Here is a 26,734-nt window from a genome sequence, read left to right as displayed (position 1 = left end):
AAGCTTCAGATGTCTCTGGAGCTGTTTTGTTTGTTTCCTGGACAGGAGAAAAAGGTGGCTCTTGTGAAATAAACTACTCAAAATATGGAAAGATAACAGATTTTCCTAATTTGAATCTTAAATACATGACTACTACAAGGATCTTTCCAGCTCACTGCTCTTCACAACAGTATTTCACCTTCCACCACTTGACAGCAGCAATGACTTACTAGTTCATACTTGATTGGTACTTCAAGGGGAAAAGTACCACTAAGTAGCATTTCTTCTTGAAATACCACAAAGTAGCATTTCTAAGACTCTAGAAGGCTTTCTCTTTAAAGGAAGACCATTGATGATTGATGATCAAGTATCAGCAGGCTGAGTTGAGATGTGCTACACTGAGGTAAAAATCAAAATGTTTCAGATCCATTTGACCAGGAAGGCAGTGAGTCTCCTTCTCAGTGCAGTCCCCAGGTTGCCACTCCTCGCAGCAGGTACCCTGCAGCTTCACTGCTGTTGACACCTGACTGAAATTAGGATATGAAAGGCTCAGACATTTTTACTGGGCTGCTAAGAACATCCTAAGAACACACACAAAGAAAACTTCACCAATATTAAAGCAAGCTGCTGAAAATGCTCAGTGACTGTCTCAGGTTCCTGGCACAAAGGTGTGAGAGGTCGGCAACAACCTCTGCTGACAGGACCTGGTTCCTGAGGGATGCTTGCACCTCCACCCAGCTTCCCACATCAATCTCAGCCACCTAACAGCTCACTGACATCAGCAGACCACTTAACACTTCTTATGCTGCAGTCTGATGCCTGTCAACTTTGCTTAGAAGCAATCTCCCTTCCAGCATTATCCTTTTCTGAGGATTTGGGTGTAGAAAAGCAATTGTTCATTTATTTCTGAGGATTGGGGTGCATGGAAGCAGTTGCTAATTTATTTCATCCAGCATTGAGAGTGTTGTGCTAGCTCTTCAACAACTAAAAAAATATCAACCAACCAGTTCTGTTTAAAGACTGATTCTTCATGTGTTTAGAATCAACATTTTTTTCTTCAAGTCAGCTGTGCCCCCTAGCACTCCATGATTTATCTAATTGTAGGGTCACTGGAACAAGAGGTTTCCTAGATAAAGTTCAAGACACAGCTTTTCAGAGACACTCTGTTCTCTGGCACATATCTGGCTTCAAGAGTGCCTTGAATTGACAGAAAAAAAGGAGATAGAGGAGCAAAAATACACTGCCTTGTCTCATGGATTTCAAGTACACTCCAGCATCATAAAGCAATAAAAATTCATCAAGATGTATGGACAGAGAACACTTTGGAGACTTTTTCACCAATCTCATTTAACAAAAATATCTTCCACATTATCATAAGGAACAAACCTTACCCCCATTTACTTTAACAGTAAAGGTCCTTGGAGGGCTGCTACTAATTACTGTATAATCCAACAGACAGGACAGTGGACAAAGGAGGAGTCAAAACTGTATTCCTTTATCCTCTGTGGGGAAAGCTTTTAGACAAATTTCTTGAATTCTCAATGTCTTTCCCTGTACATCAAGAGGAATTATGTACATTTGTAACTTATAATTAAACACTTCTAAATTTACGAACGAAAAGCATAGAAAAGAAGTATATCCATTATTATGCACATTTGAATAAATGCTAACAACTCATCTGCAACTTTCTGTGATAATTACAATGGCATAAGTGACAGCTAATTCCTATCACAGCATTTCATCTGGAAAAACACCACTGGTATTACTACTTTTCCAAAAGACTGAATTCAACAAAATCCAGCTTCTGAAAAAAAAATCTCAACAAAAATTAGCCTGAGTATGGTACAGCAGCCATGTGAGTGAACATTTGTCCACTAAAAATTATTTGATGTTCTCCAATTTGCACACCAGAAGCAAACTCTGGAGCTGCTTGCATGAGCTGAAACTGCTTCAGTGTGAAGAGGTACATACACATTTTGAGGGGTGCAACAAATCCCAGCACAGGACTGCACTGTGTATGCTATTGCAGCACCAGAGCTGTAGAAGGTACCAGCCTCAGGAATCTTGCCAGCAGGATGGTGAGAAATTAATGTGGTGCATGGATTTAATGAAAGGTAATGAAGGGGAATACAACACCAGACAGAATCATTATTCTAATCAAAAGAGTCTGTGAAATTCTTTGTTAAGGAGTCTAAATACCTGAGTATAGAAAAAACCTAACACTTACACCAACTAGCACTAACACCCCACTCAGCACAGCACATAGAATGACATTATACATCTCTAAAGTGCATTTTTGGAGTATCATTCACAAAACCTCCATGTTAGTGATGTGCACTTCAACAATCTTGTCTTGGATAGACATGTGAGCTTTGTTGAACTGTGTATCTGAATGGCAGACACAGCTTGTTAATGTAAACTCCCTGTTAATGAAGCTTCTGTGAATGATCTAGCCAACTACTCTGCAATTAAATACCATCCAAGAAGATCATAAATACTTTTTCATCATAGAAAGCCTCTGCCTAAGGAGTACTCTTAAGTCCCAAATACATTTTCTTCCAGAGTGTTAAAACACAGCACCTTCAAAGTTTCTTAAATTAGTTTCATACCACATTTCATTATTTGAAGTCTCCATGTTCAAGTGCAGTACACATTTTGATATCTAAAATTTGGTAATTTGACTCTGTTTAAAACTTGTCTCTCAATTGCAAGCATTAAAGAGTAAAGATTCCTTGTAGTTTATAAAACTGGACTCTTTTTATTTTGATTATAACATGTTTCTGCAATGCAAAAAGCCTGCAAGAACAGAGAGAAAGGAGAAGCACATCCTCTGAGTAATTTACTAGGATACATAGTTACTGCATAGTTACATGATGATGCAATAGAATTAAGGCAGTTTGGACACCTTACCTATACATTTCTTTACTGATTTAATATCTGAAAAATTATTTTATAGCTTTATTATTCTACCTATATTTGCAATACTTTAAGGATACTTGCAACAGCATTTTGCAAACTGCTAAAAACCTTATAATATTACATTTTTTCAACATGGTTTCATGTTTGTGAAAAACAGAGTTGTTTTTTCCTTCCTGATTGTATCATCCTAAACTCTCCATAAACACAAATTAAAACTTGCTGTTTTTATTTTGCTATTCTTTCATCATTTAAGTGAAAGCAGTTTCTTTTTCATGCACCAGCTGAATTTTACAGCTAACACTAGCAAAGTCATCACCTATTCAATCCAAGAGCAATACATGAATGCTTTTAGTAGAAAACGCAGGCATAATTAAGATTTAACCATGGATTCAAACTTTTTGCCTATATCTCCACAGACTTAAAGTGGGAATACTAAGCTTCATCTCAGAATTATATTTTACAGCAAGGAGAATATTGCAACTATTTAGCACTTACAGTTTAGATGCTGACCACTTGGCCATTCACAATTAACTTATTTTGATTTAGTATCAAGAGGGTAGCTACCAGAAATTAACAGATGATTCCCCTTGTCAAAGAAAGGAGAAAAAAAAAAAAAAAAAGAGAGAGCAATCATGAAAAAGAAATTGTAATACCATAAAAATCACTAGTAATCATTCATGCACAGTTAATTATCAAAACATGCCCCAATTCTTATTAAAATAACATACTGACAGCTAGCTCACAACCACTGTTTACATTCCAAGTGCTTTACAACTGCATGTTTCAATAATCTTACAAGGACTTATTCCTCTGGGCAAACAGAGCATTACAAAATATCAAACTTGTTGCAAAACCGTTGATGAAACTGTGAATAAAATCATCTCTACTAAAATTTCACCAAAATGATATGCTATACAAAAAAACCCCCCAAAAAACTAAAGCATTCCTTCCAGGTGACTATTTTTTCATTGCAAAAAAAAGAAAAAGAAAAAAAATTCAAATAATAGAGCACTGTTTTTTCCAGTTCTATTGTCAACTGTTATTTCACACACTTGAATTGCATTTCCTTTATTAAAAGTTACAGAACAAAGTACATTTCAATGACTGGATTACTGTGTTATCACCATGATATCTGCATACAAGAATATAAGGATCTCCTCAGGTCACAGGTACGGATTTGACTGCATGGCTCTCAGTTACATTCAGAAGACTTCAAGCTTTTACTAACTACAAACTTACACAAAAAAAGGAATGTTCACATTTTCAAAACAGTCAATATTCTGAAATTTTTAGGAAGATTTAGGACATGTAAGGTGAGCGAGATCATTCATGATGGGTGCTATGCTGCTGTTAATGAAAACTTTGCCCTTCATCTGCCTGTGCAGAGTGCTGAACACACATACCAAAGGAACTGTAAGCAGTCAGTAGCCCAGACACACCAAAACTCAGGACACTTTAAGCAAACAAAACCTTAATCATTTACCACACTTCTTGAGTCTTTCAAACAGATTCTGATGATTTGAAAGCTCCCATCGTCTTCACATGAGGCATACCTGAAGCACTTACACAAAGCAAATTAGGCAAGAGGTCACACCACTAGGCAGGACACATCCCCTGAAACTTCAGATGACACCTTCCCACACCCTGCCACCATACCAACTCCCCTGGCTCCTCCTGCCCATCCTACTCCATGGTAATTTCCACTCACCCCTAGCCACCTCCAACCTTTTACTTGCTCAAACCCCTCTAAATAAAACAAAGCTATGACAAAAAAAAAAAAAAAAAAAAGCCAGGAGCAACTCAAAACTATGTAAAAGCAGATATTACACACAACACAACAAGCAAGTTCCTTGCTGCAACATGTCTCTGAATGAACCAGCTCCATAGGAGCACTCTGAGTCAATTTGCTTTCTTAAAAAGAAAATAATTAACTGATACCTGTTAAAGAGAAGGAAAGCCTCCTTCAAGCTATGGAACACACAGTAGCATCAAATTTCTACTCTGCCAACTCCTTTGATCTAAACACAAATTCTGAAGAAAAAGAACCCCACATTTCAAAGTTATCAGAGGTTTCAGTACACAGGTTACTGGAGTGCAGCACACAGATATTCGTGTATACATTGTATACTCCAAGGCAAGCTTTGCCAGTGCTGTCTGACAAGAGACCTGGATTTTGCTAAGTGCCTACATTTGGTTGACTGCAAGAAACAGCAAGTTTTAAGAACAATTAAAACAAGAACAATAAGAAATATTGTTTCACAATATTCCCATGACAAAACTTCTTCTGTAGACAGTCCTTAAGACATGCACTTGCTGGAGAGACCAAAAAGCAGTTTTCTTTCCTCAGATAAAGGAAAATTAAAACTTAACTTGACAGCACTAATGTAAAGCTGTGGCTGGTCAGTCTCCAAGTTCCCACATACATACCTGGTCCTCCATCACCTTTCATAAAAGTATCAGTGGTAAGGAGGATGTAGCTCCCATGCAGATACAACTAGCTATGTTGTGTAAATAACAAGATCTATGTCTAAGGTGAATATTGTTGAAAACATGTCATGTGTTGCAATTATATGCAGCAATTTATTTATTTTTATTCACCTCAGCTTCACACAATCTCCATATGCAGGTGCATTTAACCATAGCATTCCAGCAATACAACTAGAGATTTATCTTATATATCTGGAGCTAGTCACTTGGCCTCTCCATGTTTCTCTGTTTCTCCATCTGTGATGCTTCACAGAAAGCTTGAGAGGCTTAATTTATTATGCAGCCTGCCAAGTGCTTTAGAGAAGTATGTTACTAAAGCATTAAAACTGTTTGTTGGTTCTGAAAGAGTAAATCATTAACCAAACCGAAATGTAACCAACAATATCCTTAAAAGGTGGCTGCACTTTTAAAATGCACAAGTATCATGTTTACCTTATTTGCCTTTATAGAAAAATAGCCTCCATCCTTTAGGTATTTTGTTACATTAGGACATAAGGAGATCTGATTTTCTTCTGAAGCCCCTTTCCATTCATTTACTGTTACACTCCCAGAGGAGGTGATAAGCAGAGAGAAGCAAAGCAGTAATGCCAAATCAAAGTGACACGTGCCCAGCCAGACTCACTGTCCAGAGGCCACAGGGAAAGATCTCCACTAAGGAATCAACAATGTTTAACTGACAGCAGATGCCAACTACAGGTTGCCTGCTCAGGGCAGGAAACAGTTCAGATGCTAATAAAGACAAGGGCCAACTGTTCCCAACCAACACCTGCAAGACAATACACTAGCTACTGACAGTAAACATATTTAAGCTCTGGACATCTCTCAAACCAGTATGTCACATGAAAGTTTTGTGTCTATACAAGCCCCAGGTATAGGCTTCTGCTCTTTTTCAATTGTTGTTTTTACTGCAATATCACTGAAAGAATTCTCAGGAAGCCATTTCTGGCAAGCAAAACAGTTCTCCTAAAATATTGACAAAGGTGGCCAAAGATTGCCTTAAAATACCAGCTATAGAAAATACAGATATATATCTACCAACTCCCAAACACTAGTTCCACTTACATACTTTTATAGCTAAAACCAGTTAAAGAGGCAGCTGAACAAAATAAGAAACTCAAAAGAGAAATAAATAAATTACAGTATGATTTCTTGTAATTAAAAAAAAAATCATTAAAATATGACTAGCGAAATAAGACAAACAATCTCAAATGTATCACAGATTAAAACCAGTTTTCATTTAGGGAAAAGAGCCCCAGCACACTGTAAAACAGTTGGAATATTAGATCAAGGAATGTAAGTGGTACCTTGAAAGAGGGTAATTTTGAATTACCAGATACTTAACAAAAATCTTGAAACCCAAGAGCAATGATGATTTCAGACAATCTTCTAGATATATGAATGTATGTGTACACATGTGCATATATTTTTAGGAAATCTGCCTGCAGATTTTCAGCATATAGCAACACTCCAGCCATTCCTCATCTTAATGCAGCTAACTTTGTTGTATGCTTTGTCTTTTTCAGACTGCAAATGTATATTTGTACTGCACTTTGCTGCTAGTGTATCCAGCACACAATTTAAAAGATGGCCTGATGCAACTGTCAGGATTCTTCACTAACTCTCCTCATCCTTAAGCTCCCACATCAGCTCAAAGTATTTAAATCACACACTTCCATATCCACACTGCAGAGCCCATCCTGTCTGCAGCATCCTGAGGAGTCACTACAGTGAAAATAACATTTTTTCCTCCTGACAGGTCAGTGTGGCTCTCTCTCAGCAGGTGACTGGCAGTAGGAAAGCAGAGTTTCAGTTCCATCAGATGCACAGAGATGGACATACTCCCCTTCTGGAGCCAGCCCCTGACCCATGTGCCATATCAAGAATATAGTGTTAAGCAAGTTAGCAGGCTTCTGCACATTTCAGGACAGGAACTCTTCTGGTATAAATGATGCCATTTGTCTCTTGCAGAAGCAAGCAGTGACATTCTGGCAAGGGGAGAGGGGAAGAGAGGAAGGGCTTTTTTGTAATCAATAGACATCAGATGGAAACACATGGCTCAAGATGCCTTGCCTTTTTGTAGGTAGGACACTGATAAAAAAAGGCAAGAAAATGCCCTGAATAGTTTGGTGCTGTCATATGCTATATGAGGTTCTGAAGCTCTGCATCTTACTTCTTCTGAAGCAAGCACAACTTCAGTAAGATGACAGTCCTAATCCATTTAAACTTTGAGACTGTGGCATGACAGTGTAGAGCATGATTTTGTTCAACAAGTACTTTGTTCCTGTAGAAAGGAAATGAGACGTAAGAACTTTGGTGCTCTTAATTTCCAGCTTGAGAAACAGCCATGAAAGTACCTCACAGGAAGGTGAAGCCTTGAGCTTTCTACAGTATCACTGAGGTTCCACACATTTTAAAGATCCCTATCCAGCAGCAACAGTGATACAGATCTGCCTAATACACAGCCCAGCAAACCACTGCCTTGGCTGGACACACCCTGCCAGCAGAGTAACTTCATCTATTTCCTCCTTTTTAATGAATCTCTCCCTCCTGCAGGGTGTCAAGTCTCCTTCTTGAATTCTTGCTTTCATATTAGAAATTACTCTTTTTAGTGCCTTATGTCAAAGCAAATATCATCTTTTGTTGTTATATTTGCCACAATCTCAAATACAATTTACCTGAATGCAGGTATGGATTAAATGATGCTGGGAAGGTCAAGCAGACCAATCATCTGATTGATCTTAGCATGGCTGTTAGCATTCCACAGCCTTGCAGAAGATCCTGACCTAATCCAACATTTGCTGGGTAAGAGGATACACCTATTGAGGAGACCATGACAAGGGCCAAACATTCAGTCCAGCTCATTATACAAGAAACATTAAAGGTGACTCCAAACATAAACTTCTAAACATTTTGTAACTACTCAGCCAAAAACTGACGGATCAGATACCCACCAAGCTGTGTGACATTGTCACAGGCAACAACAAGGAACTGAGGAAGACCAAATTTCCTGAACCTTTAGAATCTTCTCATGGTATCACTACAAGGTAGCACAGGATATTTGTGACCCTGTACACTCCCAACTAGAAAAAGCCCACATGAACTTCAAAGTTCACATGGCTCTACAATAGAACACACACTAACACGTATTTGAAGTAAACCTCATTGTCCAATTCACAGTTTGTTTTAGCCCTTCCAAGTGCAGCAAAACCAACAACAAAGTCTATCCCAGAGTACTGAAATTCTTTAGTTTTTGTTGGGTGTGTAAGCCCCAAATCCTGATAAAATTCACTATCCCTATTTTCTTTTTTAGAACACCAATTCATGCTTTCTTTTTTTACAGTTTTTGGAGGCAGCAATACTGGTAAGGGGATGAGGGTGAAGAATTTATAAACCTGAGATGCAGCACATTTGCTCCTCACTTATTTTGTATATAGTGTTTACAAGAGTTATAGAACTACTGATGTTGGGAAAACCTCTAAAAGCAGGTTAGGTGCTGCCTTTAACCCCACAGACACATTTCCCATCTAAGTTAAATCTACCTTATATCAGCACTGATTTGCCTTGCTGTCAGCATAACCAAGAAAAACCCTGACACTTTCTCTCATACTGGTGATGATTTTACAAAAAAGAGGCAAACTAAATGATACAAGTACCAATATCCTTCAAACAACTCCTACTGACTCTTTTACAAAACTAGGATAAAATGAGTTCTGATACAATTCATTAGAAATAACAGAGCCTTTTACTCTACCACAAAGACTGACCTGCTATATTCTCATAAATCCATGGCCAAGAAGGCAGCACCGGGGAAAACCTGCTGACAAAGATTGTTTTGCTTTGCAAACAAAGTTGAAGAAGGCATTTGGGTCCAGCTGTCAATTACCTGACCTTACAATGAGAAGGCACAAACTACCTGCAATGCTTCTGAAAAGGCCAACAATTACATTGGTAAATGATTAAGTTATGCTTAGAATTAATGACTGGAGGGATATCAGTGGTTTTGATTACCAGAAAAACACAAAGTGAGATTGGAAAGCGTTACTTCCTCTTTCACCTGCTGCTAAAGGACAGTCCCTTCTCGCTCACCACATTAGAAGCTTTTTTTTGCTTTTATCACCACATCTTTCACATGAACTTATTTTGTTAACAAAAGCAGCAGTAACAACATGAAATTTTAGGGAGTTAGAACAAAAAAATCTTCCTTATGATCTGTACTGACTCTCTATGTTAAAACAGGCCACAGAATTAAACCATACTATTTTAGCCTCAAACCCAAGCCTTCTGGATGGCTAAAGCCCTGTGTGCTTCCAGGGGAAGGACCAGGGCCTTTTGTGAGTATTTTGTGCAACAGAGTCTGCTACACCCCTTGATAAGCTGTTCCTATTTAATTGTATCATTAGAAAACTGCATCTTATTTCTAGTCTGAACTGATCTAGCTTCAGCTTTCAGCCATGAGAATCTCCTTAATCTACCTGATAAAGAACCATCTAACTGTCAGATACCTTTGCCCTGACTAAGTACTTATAGACTTATCAGGTAGCCTCTACTGTCTGTTGATAAACTAAATAGATTGAGCTTCTTAAATCTTCCATTCTAAAGCTGATTATCCAGGCCTTAAATTAATGTATCTTTTTTCTGAACTCCTTCCAGTTTTTCCAAGAACAGATGTGGACATGAGAACTGGGATACAACACTTCAGTAAAGCATATAAAATGTAGCAGTATTCACCTCCCCCTACTCTCCCAGCCATGCACTTTCAGCCTCCTTCAAGACCGCTCTGCAAAAGGAGTAACACTGCAATTAATCAACCCTCAAAAGCAATTCTTCCATCTCTGCTTACAGTCTATCTAGTTCTTCCAAATACAAAAAATTCAGAATGGACCACGACCAAGTTCACATGTTTATTGTAAAGAAAAAAATATGTATTTTTAACCCAAATTGCCAAAACTGCAAGAATGATGAAACGTATAAATTCAGTGCCTGTATTTTACAAGAGAAAAACTGCAGAGAGAAAGATTACACTCCAATCATGTAATAGTTACCCAATTTAAAGCTCTCTCTTTAAACTACTATTTAATTCAATAAACTGAACATTTCCAGCCTATTTTGCACTGTGGCATTCTGATGCTCACTTATATATTCACCTCTTGAGGTGCTGGGTGGTCACAGCAGGTTTTATTCTCAGCAAAATCTGGTGGGCACAACGAAAAATTGCTTCAGGCTAAAGCCAGTGTTCTTCCAGACAAAAGGCAGAGCTGCAGGCTAGTCATGGAGGATTTGCTAATGTTATAAATCTATCCATGTAGTGAAAATTACTTGCCAGTTATAATATTCAATTATTACTGTATCACCAGCTAGTTCCCCTTTCTATCCTGGATGAAAAAGAATCCCAAGTAAAATCATGAAGTATCTAGGATGATCATTTTCACAACACAACAAAAAGAAAAATGCCCCAAAAAATCCCATTAGAGATTATAAGATCATATCCTATCATATCTGGTAAAGTCCATGGTCATCACTGGTAGAGTGGATGGGTGCAGAAAAGGTGATGGTAATGTTTGCACAGCAAAGGAGCAAGCAATCTAGCTTTTGGAGCAGTAACATCAAATTCTGCCTTTAAGTAATTCAAAAATTATTGAAAGGCACTGTACTAGAATATGTGGTGACTTGCTAAAATATAGTGAATTACTGCAGGTTTTTGCTGTAATAAGAGCTGACCTATTCTTCTAAGAGTGGCTTGGGTAACAGTTCTTCAAGAGAAAGATAATCCCCAGCAAATGTATTTTGAAGTATGTCAGTCCTTACTTTAATGTAAGTAAAGTAATGTAAGCAAAATTTGGTGCCAATGGCAGCCATTGACCTTTGAGAAACAATAAACAGAGTGCGAGTCAATAAAGCCTGCCACAATCTGTCATATGGAAAGGTAATGGGCTCTGGTATTTTGCTTTTTCTTTCCCCCTCCATAAATAAATACATTCTATGTGCCTGTATTCTCTTTGGAATCTAGAAATAAAGCATTTTCCCTTTCCTTTAGAAATTGTTACGCAATAGCATTCTTCAGTGAGGACTGGATTACACCCTATCAGTACAGAGTAGGCTTCCAGTGTTCTTTCAGTTAATTCCAGGGCAGGTATGATTAGTCCTTCAGCAGCAGCAGCCATGTTTGCCCATCCTCTTTCAGTGACAAAAAATTTCTACACATAGGTGGTAGGACACCTTGGGCTTCTTTACAAAGAGAGGTGATCTATAAACATCAGTAATCAACTCGTTTCTTCTTGTGACCTCTTCCCATTCACTCACTCCCTCTGCCTTTCCTCACATTGACCTGAATCCTATTTCATACCCTTCCCCTGGATATATACACATTGGCCTGATTAGTACTCAAAGCAGCTTCCATAGAATGATTTTGAACACAGGGAAAGTCTCTCTCATAACCTCATACAGTACTAAAATGAGCAAGCTCTTAAAAGCACTTGCACAGAGCACTTGCTCTGTGTACTGTTTATGCTTGCACATGGTATGTCAGAAATCTGCTATGGAAAGCCCACATTCAAAGGGGTTCTCCTAAAACAAAATCTAAACTTCAGAGAAATTTGGACACAACAGGCTCACTCTAAGGTTGATAGTTGAGAACAAGAGTCAAAACTGTTTAGAATTTTGCATGCCACTTACCCTCCAAGCCTGTAATATACAAACAAACAGGCAGAAAAGAACTAATACAGAAGAAAGAGTGTAAAAGAATGACAAATGTTGTTGCATACACAATGTGTTAGTTTCTCTTCACTTTTTGCCTAGTAGCAAAACTAGGGCACTATTCAAGAGAACAGATGAGGCTGAAGCCTAATAATAAAGGCAATGTTTAAGTATTTGGAGAACAGAGGTCATGTTTAGGGAACAGAGTTAAGAAAGATTAAGATTTATCTTTCAATATTTATGTTATTTTTGCAGTCTGGCAATTACAATCAGTTTTGCTTTCCAGCTCCGAGACAGTAAGACAATATTAGTAAAACAGGGAGAGTTTATTTTTACAAATGAACTGCTTTCACTAGAAATCTGTTCTGTATGCTACTTTCCTGTGTGCTATACTATCAGCTTTGATGCCTCCTTCCTCCACATCAACTAATTATTCTCTACCTCCTTCAAATTCCTCCTTAAAATAGCTTACTGCATGAAATTTTTCAGCATTCATAGACTGATTTTTGTCTTCACAACATACACTACTTATGGTTTTGTCTGAAATGTATTGGAAGCTCTCAGAAATACAGACCATATCTTCCTGTTTCAAAGCTAACACTTAAATATGTTACATCATTTGAACACATATATGACACATTTCTTTAGAACTTCTCCAAATACACACTTAATTACAAGGAATTAAAAACTCAAACGAAAAGCCTACAAGAACTCCTACAGAGGATACACTCTTACCTTCCAGGAAAGTGATAAAAGTTTACAATACCTTTGATTTGCCAAGGAGCTTGGAAAACAAACAGTCAGAATAGTGACAGGTATCTTGAAAAGCTGGAAAGAATAATAAATGCCACAAAATAAAACTCGTAGCATTCCCTCATTGAGCAATGCAGTCAAGAATAATTTTTCTTGATGAGCAAGAAACCCAAAAATATGTAAAGCTGCATTACCTCTTTCAAAATTTAAATACCTAAAAGGCTTGGTAATGTTCACACCCAGTGTGTTGTGAGTTATGAGAGAAGCTGAAGAAAACTTACACCAAGCACAGAATGTTCGAAGACTCTATTAAAAGCACTATACACACAGCTCACCATAATTTCAAGAGCTGAAACATTTTTTTCTCCCATTTCTCCTCATGTTTTTCCATTGCCATGCATCCAGTTTCTTAATATATTTGCCCAAGGTTCTCCAAGTCTTCTAAAAAGCCAAAAATATAGCAAAAGCATGAATACAATCAGAACCACAAAACTTCATGATAGTGCACAAAAAAAACCAACCACTTGAGAGACCCTGAAGAGAAAATCTGAAGACCTTTTTCTTTCCCTGTTTTCTCAGCACCTCTGCATGGTGACGTGTATAAGCTGCTGGGATGACTGAACATTGATAACATACAGGGACATGCAGAAAGTTGCTTGGGAAAGGCAGGCAAGGTAATGAATAAAGCCTTCCAAGTCAAGGAATCAGCTCAATGCTCTGCGCATGAAGGAACTAATCTCTCCCACAGCCTTTGCCTCTTCTTTAAACAGTTCTTTAGATCTACTAAACAGATGTGAAAACCTGAGATTAACTTCTTAGACACTGAATGACATGAATGACAGCCATTCCATCTAACCCCTCTAAAATGACTGTCCTGCTTTCTCAGAGGAAAACAAAAAGTGCTGTATCATAAAGCATGCCTGCCTGTAGCATGTAGACAGGAACAAGCTGCTTTGCCCTGCGAGACAAGCACAAGCCATACACCCATGGTTACCGCAGCACCGTGCCCAAGCTCCCACCCTGATACACCCTGAGCAGTACCACATTACCCGGGGCCCAGTCCACGATAATGCAATCCTGTGGCCTTGGCTCAGCTCTGGAAGCAGGAAGCACAAGTCAGTTTCAGAATGTGACAGATGATGTAGACACAAGACTACTTATGATGCACTGCAGGAAGGAACAGAACTACTGCTTTCATGTCCATCATGCTATGTGATAGATATGACCACACACTCTTCTCTCTCCTTGAAGAGCTTTTTACTTTTTCTGATGATGGTTTTTGCTCTGCTTGCTAATACTAGGTCCAACTCCACCAATCCTGAACTCACTCTTGTCTTAAACATCCATTTTCTTTGCTATATTCTCGCCTGTCCTAGAATTTGCAGTGGAAAAGAGAACCAGTCTGAAAATGAGGTTATCGCACATTTTCTCTCTCTCTCCTGCTGCTTACTAATCTGTGCCATTCCTCCAGTTGAGCTGAACCCACACCTGCAATTTCAGCCTTTTTTCTTCCTACTTTTGACTCACTCCTCAAACCTTTTCTTTTGTATCTATTTCTTTCTCAGCAATAGAATGCAAATATTTATTCCAAGAGAAAGCGAGAAAACATAATAACCATTTCACATTCTCCCTTCCCACTCTCTTTCTCTCCCTTACAGCTCTCCCTTCTTCCTTGTACAATAGATGTAAAACACATCTGTTCCACTCTCTCCTTGGCTCACTCTCATCACCCATACCTCACATATCCTTTCTCCTCCCGCTCTGACAGAACAGCAGAAGAGTCAATCAGTCTTTCCTGTGTTCGGAAATCTGCTTCTGACTCCCTGATTCTCTAACTACATTACTCTTCCTGTCCTTCTTTCATGTCTAAGCTTATTATGCTCTGTTTGATAACAAATTACACTTTTGTCTCTAACTTCAGTGTGAGCTTCCTTCATCTGACCCTTGCAATACAGTGAAACTATACCCACTAAAATGTCTAAAAACCTTTTACTATTGCAACATCACAAATTCATCATTTCCATCACACATACCCCTTGTGTGTTCTTCATAAAAATTAGATACCTTTCTCCTTTTGAAACTCTGTTTCTGACTTCCATTACTCTCCCCTCTCCTACTACCCATCCTTCCTGTACCAATCCCTCCACAGAGTACTGGCAGGCTCTTTATTCTTCCTTTGTCTTCTAGCAGGTCTCCACTGAGCTGTATCTTTTGCTGCTACTCTTATGTCTGAGAATTTTACATTCAGTTCCTGAGAACAGTCTCAAATACAGTAGATTTACATCTAAACAAAAAAATCTCATTCTATCTGACACCTCTTGCCACTGAGTAGCTGTTAGCTTCAGCTCGATACAGCCAGAACAGAATTTAGATCCCACCACTCCTATCCTCTTTTCTCCACCCCCTCTCTTGATCACCCTGGACAGCATAATCAACTTGTCCATCATTCAGATATAAAATACTATGATAAACTACTATGTCATCTTTGCCAGTAGCTTCTCTCAAACTGCTCATTCAGGTTACATCCACATCTGAATGTTTCTTCCTGGGCATCCCTAGGACAAAGTCTGCTGCAAACATCTTCAGAACTAAAGATTTGTCTGGGGCTTCATCTCACATTAGTTATATTTTCTTATTTTCCATGTTGACAAACATTATCCTGCTTGCTTACATTGTTTCTAAAGTTTCTTCTATATTGTCATACTGTTTTACTCTCTCTTCTATGCACAATCCTCCATTCCAAATTTGAATACTGAGAACAACTCATCTTTGCTTTCCAGGCTCCTCTGTTATGTACTCTGTTATGTCCACATCCTACTTGCTGTCACACCATTTGCTCACATTTCTAGTTGGTTCACATTGTCAGTATCCATTTACAAAGCTTTCAACAACCAGCCTGTATTTTCATTCAGGCCAATTCCCACACCTGAATAAGGATACCTCCTAAGATCTTGCAAAATTACTTCACTGCCATCCAAATACCACCTTAAAGCTTTCCTTGCTATGGTTCTAAGAAAGTGACTTTAGTCTAGGCTAAAGTCAACCATCTATCACATTGAGCAACTAAGTGCTTTTGTTTGTCAATATTACAACTCCTGCTTTGTCACACATTCAAAAATTAGTTCTCTGCAGCACAATTGCACAACACAAGCACACACCCTTCCTCCCTTTGCTGGTACCCTGCAGAGCAGCATCTAGTGCCTGATGGGGCTGCTAAGCATTAGGATCATGCAAATAACAATACTGCCTCCCTAATCATTGCAGTAACAGATCAATTACTTATATTCTTCCAGATCATTGTCCACTGACTATCTCCATTATCAGACCCAAACAAATAAGGTTTTGGCTCTGTCAGTGTTTGCTGTGGTGGCATGGGTCCAACAAACTTTTCAGATGTAAATCATTGTATCATTCTGTCTCAGTATGACATAACTAAGAGCAGTTTAAAAAACAATTGAATGTGCTATGACATGATAATCTACCTAATCTGCACAATCACAAGTGGCCAGCCTGAAAGCCACCTGAGGACAGGATACTTATCACAGATTAAAAAGTGAACACACATAATGATTTACATTTCTTTAAATCTCAGCTTCCATTCTGACTATTTCAGCTCAAAATGATGACAAGCTCAAGTCACTTATTCTGTTACTGGAGACATACAGTTCCATCTTTGTCTTGCTAAAGAAGAGAATTTCAATCCAGCAAACTTCTCAACAACTACTGATATGACATTAGCAGTGTTCAAATATAACTGCAAATTCCCAGACTGTGCCTGCCCCCTATGTCTAGTCCCCTGTAGTAGGAAAAGGAAGGGAAAGAATGACTGGACAGAAAACATAAAACACTGTATAATAGAAACAAATATAAACAAAATAAAGAACAAAAAGAAGATCACACAATCAAACCCCATGAACTCTTGCCCTTTGCCAGTCATTCCTAAGTCTTGCTACTTCTTCACCAGTCACTCTTCTGTCTCTTCTGCTGAACACCTGCTGCCAGGGAACGGAAAGGGAAGCCAGCCTAACCCCTGTGTACCATGCACAGCTCTGTCACAATACAACTGCTTCCGTTTCACAGATGATTCAGGAGGGGCCTGTGGACTAAGTGAAACTGCACTAGACAGATACTGGAACCAGCAGTTCTGCAGAACCTGGAAATTCTGTCAGCAAGCTCTTTGCTACTTCTGGTTGATGCTCCATCTGATCTGGGAAAACTCCCCTTCTTTTTTTGCCAAACAGCACACACTTTGTAAACACACGAGGACAGACATCAAGAAGCTGGAAGACCAAATAACTGTAAATTCTAATTACTGTCACAAAAACAGAGAGACAGGAATAGTGTTGGGCTTAAGCACTGTATTATTAATACAACTCAGTAAAATACAAAATGAACTTACTGAATAATAACCAAAACATTTCAGAAATAAGCAAGACATTTCTATAAGTACAAGACCAAGAGCAATCAGAAAGTTCACTTCCCCACCAACATCAGTGGCTTTCGGGCAGGATTTTTAATAAGCCATACAAACAGTTATGACAAAACCAGTCCCTTAAAATCAACCATAGAATGGGCACAGAAGAGAAAAATTATTCATGCCATAGTTGCTTTTCCTCTGTTCCATATCAGTTTCAAGTAGCTGTGCTGGATTCTTGGTTCAGTTTGAGTCAGCTTAGTCAGCTGCATAGCACTGCAATAAAAAACTGGGCCATTTTTACTCTCATGGCTTCTACCCTTCCCATCCAGCAAGAGAACCATCAAAGATTTCTTGCTATAGACTTGCTAATAGACCTCTGTCAAACACCCTTACTATGTCACGACAGCATTTGCCAAGGGGTTTCTTTGCATATTAATTACTTAAAGACACTAGCTTCACCTGGCATCCTGCACCATTAACTCCTCAATCAGCTTTTTCAAAGACAAGCTGAAGAATTCTGCACCAAGCTGAACTTGGAAGACAGAAAGATCCAGTAATTTAATCCATGCCCATACAAACCAAAAAGCTTTCTTGCTAGTTATTCCAAAATCACTCTTAATAATGAATAGTCATGATAAATTTATAGTCATAGTCAGATAAACTTATACTGGAGTTAACTCTTCAAGAAATACTCATAGCAACAATACTATTTTTACTGAAGGTGATCTTTCTTAGTAATGCATGCAGTGACTACCTTTCACTTTGACTATCAGAAACTTATGCTTTCTGCCTACAGGATTCCTGTGATTCACAACTTCAAGTGTAATTTGAAATGTTTTCCATAGGATTTGCCACTGCTTTCATCTCATTCATACACCTCAGCCTTGGTATAATGGCTAGTAATTTTTTTGCCCAAAGGTAAAACAGAACCTGATAATGGCCCTATTTTTAATTAACTAGAAAAAAAGGCCTATTTCAAAGAAATTACTCCCTTTCACAGTGGAAATGATTCAGCTCTTGTGTAGTCTCTTTTTAACACACAGAAATCTATATTTCATCTATTACAAACTATTAACTACATACAGAGGCAGATCCACAAGAAGACACACACGTGTTTTTATATCTAAATCAAAATTAGATACACAAAGTCATTTACTTTCTGTAGTGACAGCAGGGCTTGGGGTACCCTCTAGTAAACACATAAATTTCCCTCTTTCTCAAGTCTGGTTATAAATTACAACTAGTAGAAGGAATGTCAGAGACAGATCCTTAGTGACAGTGCTGTCAGTTGACAGGGAATCACACATGGTTTCCCCACACATAATCAAAAAAAGGTACCTTAAACAACAGGAGATCTAACCTCTTCAGAACAACTGTTGCACAAATAATGCATTTTATCAAGATATGTGCACCTAGCAAAATCAAAATTTTTAATGAAGTCATTTACAGTACGACTGTTATAGATACATATTCAAAACCACCAAAATCTTGATTCAAAACACAGAATGTCTGATCAGAGAGCTTTACCATTACTCCACTCCTTTTATCCAGTGTGTGGGTTGAAGAACTAAAGGACAGGTTTCAGAAAATAACTATGTAACTATGAAGATAAACTACAATTCTGACTAAATTTTCTGGGCGCTATCATACATAATGTTTCATTCTTCCTCTGTCATCATTCCTTGAAACACATTAAATGAGGTGACAGCCATAACCAGGAGACATGCCACCCCCTTGCAGAAGCTGTCCATATAAGAAAAAATAAAAATATCGGAGCCAGATATCATATATAGAACTGATCAGTCACTTAAACACCAGAATGCACACCAGAATTCAATTCCACTGTCATGTCTCATCCTAAACAAAGACCCCATGGGGATCTCTGCTTACTGTTCTTATTCCCAGTATAAAGAATGGTAAGAAAAAGTTTCTCACCATTGGCAGGCCACAGTTTTGTGCCCTGCCAATTCTCAGTTCTTTCATTCATCAAGCACCATGGAATATTACATTTGTTTAAGAATCAGTATCTTCAGAAGACTATTTTAGTTTACAGAGAAGAGACAGAAATTTATACAACCTTCAAACTCTCTTTTGCCCACTGCAAAACCAAAACCAACCCCAAAGCACCAAAACCACCAAACCACCAAAACCAAAACCAACCCCAAATCACCAACTATGGTGGTCTAAATTGAAGAACCTCACTTCTTTCTTTTGGAGTATGTGTTCACAACCTTGTTATAATTTTCTTTCCCTCCCAGCCCTTTTTAACCTTCCCTACTACCACAAAAAGGTGGAAGATGAAGGCAGTAAGTAAAATGAGAATGTTTTTATTCTCTTTTGTTTAGTATTTTTATAAAGGAGACAAATAGCAGCACAGGCAAACCACTAATAAACAAAAAATAAATAATAATTAAATAAAAGTTAAGTCCAATCTCTTTGCTTACATTAGCCAGCTGTTTTTTTCTTCTCTTCTTTCACAATCTCAACATAATAATTTTAGCTCTCTTCCTCTTGCTTTTCATAAAGTAGAATGTTGTATGTCACATCCTTTTTCCCCCTATAGAAGTGTTCCTTATGACCACCTAATCTCAACTTCTTATTTTTCCAAGAAGAACAATAAAATCATCAAGATATTTTTCTGAAGAATTAAAAAGATACTGAAAGCAAGACTAATCAGTATTCCTTTAACTTTGTCCTTATGTTGCTAAAGGATTTAACAAAAAACTTTCCGTCAGGTATTTGTGGGGGAAGTCAAAATAGGAAAAATATACTGTAAACAATTATCCAATAGATTTAAAACTCCAGTTTCCATGTGCAATCACAAAGTAAAATGGTCAAGTTTGGGGTGGAACAATAAAAATCTTATAACACAAAATCAGAAAAATTAGAATTTTTTACTTAACATTCTTAATGTCAAACAATAATGAATCACTACGATTAGTGAAAAGATTATCCAAGACAAAACACACACATCATCAGATTGAAACTTCAATGATACAAACCCACTGAACTGGGAAAGTGAACTTGACTATGACACCAAGTACCCAGACACAGACCTAAATGCCATAGGTCATATTTAACCCTGCTGTAATTCACAAAGATTCAAAGGATATCTTTTGCTCCTTTACAGCCTGTGTCTATCTACAAACACTCATAGCAATCAATGCTTGCACACTACTAAACCAATTATTAATACAAGTTCTGTACACGAAACCAAAATATCCCATTCATCCATTATTTTCTCAGATATTGTATAAAGCAAAACACAAGCCTCCAAAATTAATCTCTAATCATCTACAGGTTATGGCTCATAATAACAGAACACTGTACCTGCCTCAGGCACACAGTAACTGTGATGTTTTACAGAACACAAACTCTCAAATACAGACTTCTTTTACTGTGCCTGCTATCTGCAAAAAAATCTTCAATTCTTCAAATATGCCATTCAACCTTTTAAAATTCAACATAAATTCTAAATGCTGCTCTAATTCTGATAACCCCTCTTTTAGCTAAGCTGGTTGCTTGGTAGTGATTTGTCAGATAAGTTACACAATACTGTTTCTGTTTCCTGATTAGATAAGCAGATAAGTTTTGGGGTTTCTTTTCTGGCACAAACATTTACATTAAAAACTTCTCATTTTCTGTGCACACTTGGAACTTTGTAATCCCCTCTCTACAAATCCACATGCCAGTAAAAGTCAACCATGGACAGAATGCATTTGCTATAGGAAAACTCAGAGTAAGTGTCAGCATGCAAAAAGCAATTCTGTCTAGAAAACTGAACAAACGTTCAGGAAATTTCTCTCCCTCTATGCTGCCTACATATACACTGCAGAATAAAGGAAAGCAGTGGGCAATACTTCTGTGCCTTTATTTTCACCCCTAAGATGGGGCACGGGGCACACGGTGCATCTCTTGCATTACAGAAATGAACAGCACAGTCAGACTGTGAGCCCTCTGCCCGGGGAGGCAAGCAGCAACCCCTTGGGCAGGCAGAGACTTGGCAGACAGTGCTCCTACCCCCACCTCCAGGAAACACTGCCTCCCACATCCCCTCCTGGGCCAAAGCAAGGAAGAGGAGCAGCCCACCACTCTAAACACACATGGTACACAACCAGAAAGGAGGCAGCAAAGCAAGGATCACGCTAACCGGAAGCACTTTTAGCCACCTAACACCATTGTTTTTCTACAAAACCAAAGTGAAACACCTTGTCATGGTATGAAAACCAATATATTCCCACTCTTTAGCTTCCACCATGCTCTGCACACCGTTTCACTCATCTGAAAAGCCTTCTTGCTAAACTGCTTACAAAAGGATGGCTGCATAAACCTGGTCACATCAACTAAAGATGAGGAAGTGCAGACAAATAATAAGTAAGTGCAGAGAGATCAGGTTTTACACTATCTTTATCAAACAGGACAGTAATTTTTGATACTTAAAATCCTGTCCATCTGTTGCCCCTGGTTACTTGATACAAGTAGGTTACAAGTAACATTTGATTTTTCTAAGACACCACTTACAATCTCCTGGCACCACAGATGCCATTAAAAAGGTCTACTCAAACTGATGAGATTGTAAAAAAAGGAGTTGGGTTTTGTTTTCAGAACTATCATAACCACAACCCTCATCTATGAACGAAGCAGACAAAAAAATTCAACATGTCACACAACACACGAGCAAGGTCAGAGTAAAAGCACAAGCATTTCTGCAAATACATGAGAAAATGTCCTGCAGACCAATCTAACTCCTGAAATCTTCCCTCATCTTTACTAATAAGGACTGTGGGGCCCAAGGAAGATTTACAGTGGGTGTTCAGACACACAGATGGGTGTGGTGAAAACACCTGTATTAACAGACTGCCGAAGTGAATACAGTAGAAATATTTCGATACATACTCATTTATTCAAACTTCATGGAAGTTCTTTCTAAGTGATCTAACACAAGTTACTACTTGAAAGCAATAACATCCCTAAGGCTTTTTATTTTCTAAATATAACAGTCAATTTTGGTTTTTTTAACACGGTATTATGACATAAGTACTATAAAAGCCAGTAAATGCTTCACACCTGTCATGATCATAATGTCAGCAATGACATTACGCTTTGTTTGGAAGTAATTTTTCTGGTTAGTGAGTTTAAATAGAGTTCCTTTGATGGAGTCTCTGACCCCCCCCCAAACCAAACAAGACTAGAACTGATAATTTACACTGAATCTTTCTAGGAAACAATTTGCATACTATGTATAACTAAGGAGTTGAGATACTTCAATCTTTATGTCCCATGCTTATAACAGGAATTTGTGTTCAAGGACTTCTGAGCACAAAACATTTTATCTCAACAAATTAAGCTCCTTATGAAGGCATAGCTGAAGTAGAAAAATTTTTGTTCAATTATTTTTGAATCAACACTACTGATATATGTACAGAGCCTTAAACCTTTTACCTATAAATAACTTCATGAAAATCCCAGTTCTGCTGCTAAATTATCTTTGGGCTGACAAAATAGAGAGGTTCAGGAACGTAAGAATCAAAATAGGAACACAATCAAGCTTGGCATCTCTGTAAAGGTCTTTCAAAAAGGAAGTTTTATGGTATTTTAAATAACTTTAATGCATACTCCATGCAATTTTATAGTTTATCACACAAATCTACATTACTCATTAATTAATTAATTAAGTCTTTTTTCAAGAGCTTGTTTAGAAAACATAAGATCCCTTTGAGCTGCCAAGATGCTCAAAATCGAACACACACATAATGACAACTGTAATGTAATGAGACAGTTAACATCATTTCAGAATATTTTTTATGACATTACAGGTAATAGTGGGATTTCTCTCAGCGTAAGTCACACCAAAGTTTCACTATGATGGGATTGTTCATTATGAACTGACTTCCCAAGAAGTATTTCCCAAGACAGAGAGGTTGTGTACATAAAGTGCTTTCTTAATGAAACAGAAACAAAAACAAAACTACTTGAAAAAGCATCCTGAACTATTTCACTAGTTGCATTAGGTGTTACCTCAACATGATGTAAATGGCACACATCACAAACAAAATGTTTCTCCTCTCGCAGCTGACAGAGCTGTGACAGGCCTGGCATACTGGGAAATACCTCTAACCTGGAGTTTGCCTGTTCACACTGATGGTACCAGAAGAAGTTATGGCCCAAATGACTAATTTTATTTGGTTTTGCATAATATGCATGGGGTAGTGTAACCTAAGATAATATTTGATGCTGGCTGCTCAGTTGACTGTAGGTCACACTCAGCAGTGCAAATGAAGAATAAAATGTGATTTGAGTTAAAGTGAAAGAACTCAAAGATGGTAACAAACCCTTTCTCGCTGCAAGGAAAAACATCTCCACTAAGTTGCTAATAATAATATAATGTTTAAAGTTTATATGCTTATCTTCACATGAGCAACTGGAATGTTGCACCAAGGGACAGGGTCCACAAAAAAATCCAATATGGCCACTGATGTGTAGCTGTCTTTTGCCTCAAAATTGTCTCATCTTTTACCACGTCTGTCAGTTGCGTGTATACACCTGTTATACCCTTACTTCAAAAGAAGTTGACACAGTGACAGTCATCTGCATGTATCCAACCCTGAAACGTTCTTCACGGCAGAGAAATCCATATGCTATCAGACCACCCTGTCAAGGCCAAACCACAGTCATTCACAAGCACCAAGAGACAGACAGGTAGAGAGGTGTGCCAGCACTATCCACTTACCTTCTTTATTAAGCCTCATAACCTCCCTGCTTTTTCCACCCTCCTTTCCAGTCTCTTCCAGATCTACACCTGCAGAAGAGAAGCAGAGTCAGGAAGCGCCGAGGGCCCTGAGGTGTGCATTTATTGTTTGGCGAGGGGAGGAGGAGAGGTGAGGAGGTGAGCAGTGTTTCTATTTGCAACAGCAAAAGCACAATGGTCGGAGCATCTGCCAGGGAGCGGAACCGCCGGGCCCCCCGCGGCAGCACCCTGGCCCCCCCCTCCCCGCCCGCGGCATCCTCCGGCCCCTCCGCGCATCCTCCCCCTCGCCCCCTTCCCCCACCGCGGCGCCGGCCCAGCGCCGCGGGGCAGCGGCACGGCAGGCGCGGCGCGGCGTGCGCCTCCCGCACACATGGCACGGGGGCTCGGCCGAGCGTCAGCTGAGCGCCCGGGGGGGCGGCACCTCCCGGCCCCGGCGGGAGGAGGGAGGGAGGGGAGCGGAGGGGGGGGGGGGGCGGCCCGGCCGGACCCCGGCCCCGCTCCGGGGGGAGCGGCGTGCGGAGCCGGACCGCGGCCGGTCCCTGCCCTTACTGTGCGGGGGGGCGGCGCCGTGCGCGTGCGGGGGGGCGGCCTCCCGCACCCAGGCGGCCCAGGGCTGGCCCAGGAACGCCTCGGGACTGGGCACGGGCCGCTCCAGGGCCGCCATGGCGCCGCGCCTGCTCCTGCCTCCTTGTTGCTTTTCCCGTTTCCTTCGGCGGCGGCGGCGGCGAGCGAGCGAGCGAGACACGGGATTCGAGAACGCCGCACGTCATCCTCGGGACGTTCCGCCGCCCACACGGGGGTAGTGTCAGCCCCTGCTCCCTATCAGATCGGGCTCCCCGCCGCACAGCGCGCATGCCCGCGGTCCCCCGCGCCTGCGCCCCGCGCCGCCGGCACCGGGCCCGCGCCCGCCCCGAGGGGCGCCGGACCCGCGCAGCCCCCGCGCTGCCCCTCCGGCCCGGCCCGACCCGGCCCGGCCGAGCGGAGCGGGAGCGGCGGCACAGGAGCCCCGCCGGGAGGGCGCGGCCGCCGGCCCTGTGCGCCTCGGGGCTGCGCGCCCCGCAGAGTCTCGCTCGCAGCGCCCGCAGTAAGTCCCTGGGACGGGCTCGCGGTAGCTGCGGCACGGCCCCTCCGCGTTCCAGTGCGGCCGCGGACCGGACCCGGAGTGCGGGGCCGGGGCTCCCTCGCTCCCCTGCTTCCAGCTGCGCTCCTGTGGATCACCTACAGCCACAACCACAGCCATTTTGTTATCCAAATACTGCCTGGGCTGTAGTAGGCTCCGTCTGTTTGCAAATGGGATTTTTCTCGTCTTGGTGTTCTAGGCTACGGTGCAGCAGCTCCGAACTCGCAGGTCCGGCTTCTCTCAAACAATACCGAGGCTTTCATCTCGCTCTACATAACCTATGGGACGTAAATGCTTTTAATTTAGGATAGTGTCATTTTTGCTTATTTCACCATTGAGGTAAGAATAGAAAATATCCGTGAACATTTTTATACTCAGTATACCTGTTCTGGATTAGGAGTTTCAGCATAAGCCTGTTGCTTCAGCTCATACCTCTTAAGCCAAATATAAACGCTCCCAGTGAAGGGCTTAGTTTCGTTTAAGCAGCCTCACATATTCCTCACGTAGTGGCTTTCATACAGCTCTGCAGCCCCATTATGGGTGGTGATCACTGAAGTTAATGGTTCAACAGACAATTCTCTCAGTGGTGATGTGAGATTTGCATGATCCCATCCTTGTCCTACATCTTTTCCCAGACACTCGTTCACTTTTTGCTGGTTCAAACCATTGTGAGGCAATACTGAAGCAGAACATGGAATTTATGTGGACTCAAAAAAACCCCCCAAAAACAACAAACCAACAAACCTCAAAAGACCCAAACCAAAACCAAACAAACATAAAACCCACCAAAACATTTCAGGCCTGCTCAAAAGTTGGAGCTGTGGCCAGAGGGGCAGTTGCTGAAGGTATATGGTGCTGCAGTCTAGAATGGATTTAAATAAATTTCCCACAACTTCATTAAGACTAAGCTCTTTATAGTGCTAAAATGGATAAACATTTGGGGCAAAGGACAGACACTCTGCCTTATGTGCACTGTCAACACACTCCACCTCTTTCAAAAGGCAGCTGGAATATACAAGTCCCATCCCTAATGCCCAGAGGTGAGTCTAAAAGCTTTCATTCTGTATGGCCTAGCCAGGGTGCCTCCAGTCAAGTAAATATTAGCCACAAGAAACTTCAGTAACATTATCAAAGAAACAGAAAGCTCACCAAAATAACCTTCAAATAAAGCCAGGCAATCACAGCAGGCTTGTTAGCAGCCATCATGAAACAGACATAGGATGCATGATCTTTCATAGACTACATGGAGAATTTCCAGAAGCAAGAGGGTAGTTGTGATGTAATACAAAGCCCTGGCAAGATATATTTAGGAATATTATGTGCAATTTAAATTTATCTTCCTATCAAAAAAAAAAGTGTGGACATGGTTATGAGAAAGATCAGAGGACTTCAAACTCTATCATTTGAGGACAGTTTTACTTCGTCTAACAAAATTCAGCTGGTAGTGAATATGTTTGATGTTTTTAATTATAAGGACACATAATTCCTTCCACATCAATGAAGAAGAAAGAAAGAATAGACATAAATTGCTTATGTTGAGGTTGAAAACTCTGCCCACTATACTGAAAAACTCTTTGGTCAGAAATAGGAAGATGGAGTTCCTTAGAAGGAATGATAA

At 40.0% G+C, this 26,734-nt stretch overlaps 2 protein-coding genes across 4 annotated transcripts in view; one reads left to right on the top strand and one right to left on the bottom strand.

Moving 5' to 3' along the window:
* The window catches only part of ATXN7L1 (ataxin 7 like 1), a 110,948-nt gene extending 86,109 nt beyond the window's left edge, over positions 1-24,839 (bottom strand). For all 3 annotated transcript variants that reach the window (XM_071423929.1, XM_071423928.1, XM_071423930.1), the window contains exons 1-2: positions 24,546-24,839; positions 23,979-24,047 (exon numbers count right to left, since the gene is read on the bottom strand). In XM_071423929.1, the coding sequence (XP_071280030.1) occupies positions 23,979-24,047; positions 24,546-24,660 (184 nt within the window). In that variant the 5' untranslated portion in view covers positions 24,661-24,839. The remainder of the gene's footprint in view (positions 1-23,978; positions 24,048-24,545) is intronic.
* A 9-nt stretch (positions 24,840-24,848) lies between these two features.
* The window catches only part of LOC139587657 (cadherin-related family member 3-like), a 48,045-nt gene continuing 46,159 nt past the window's right edge, over positions 24,849-26,734 (top strand). Inside the window, exon 1 of the mRNA XM_071422049.1 lies at positions 24,849-25,080. Coding sequence (XP_071278150.1) covers positions 24,849-25,080 — 232 coding nt within the window. The remainder of the gene's footprint in view (positions 25,081-26,734) is intronic.

Source organism: Agelaius tricolor, unplaced genomic scaffold (genome assembly GCF_023055355.1).
Source record: "Agelaius tricolor isolate 1412-34295 unplaced genomic scaffold, bAgeTri1.0.p SCAF_3, whole genome shotgun sequence".
In the NCBI taxonomy this organism is placed as follows: Eukaryota; Metazoa; Chordata; class Aves; order Passeriformes; family Icteridae; genus Agelaius; species Agelaius tricolor.
This window is presented reverse-complemented; position numbering and strand designations above follow the sequence as displayed.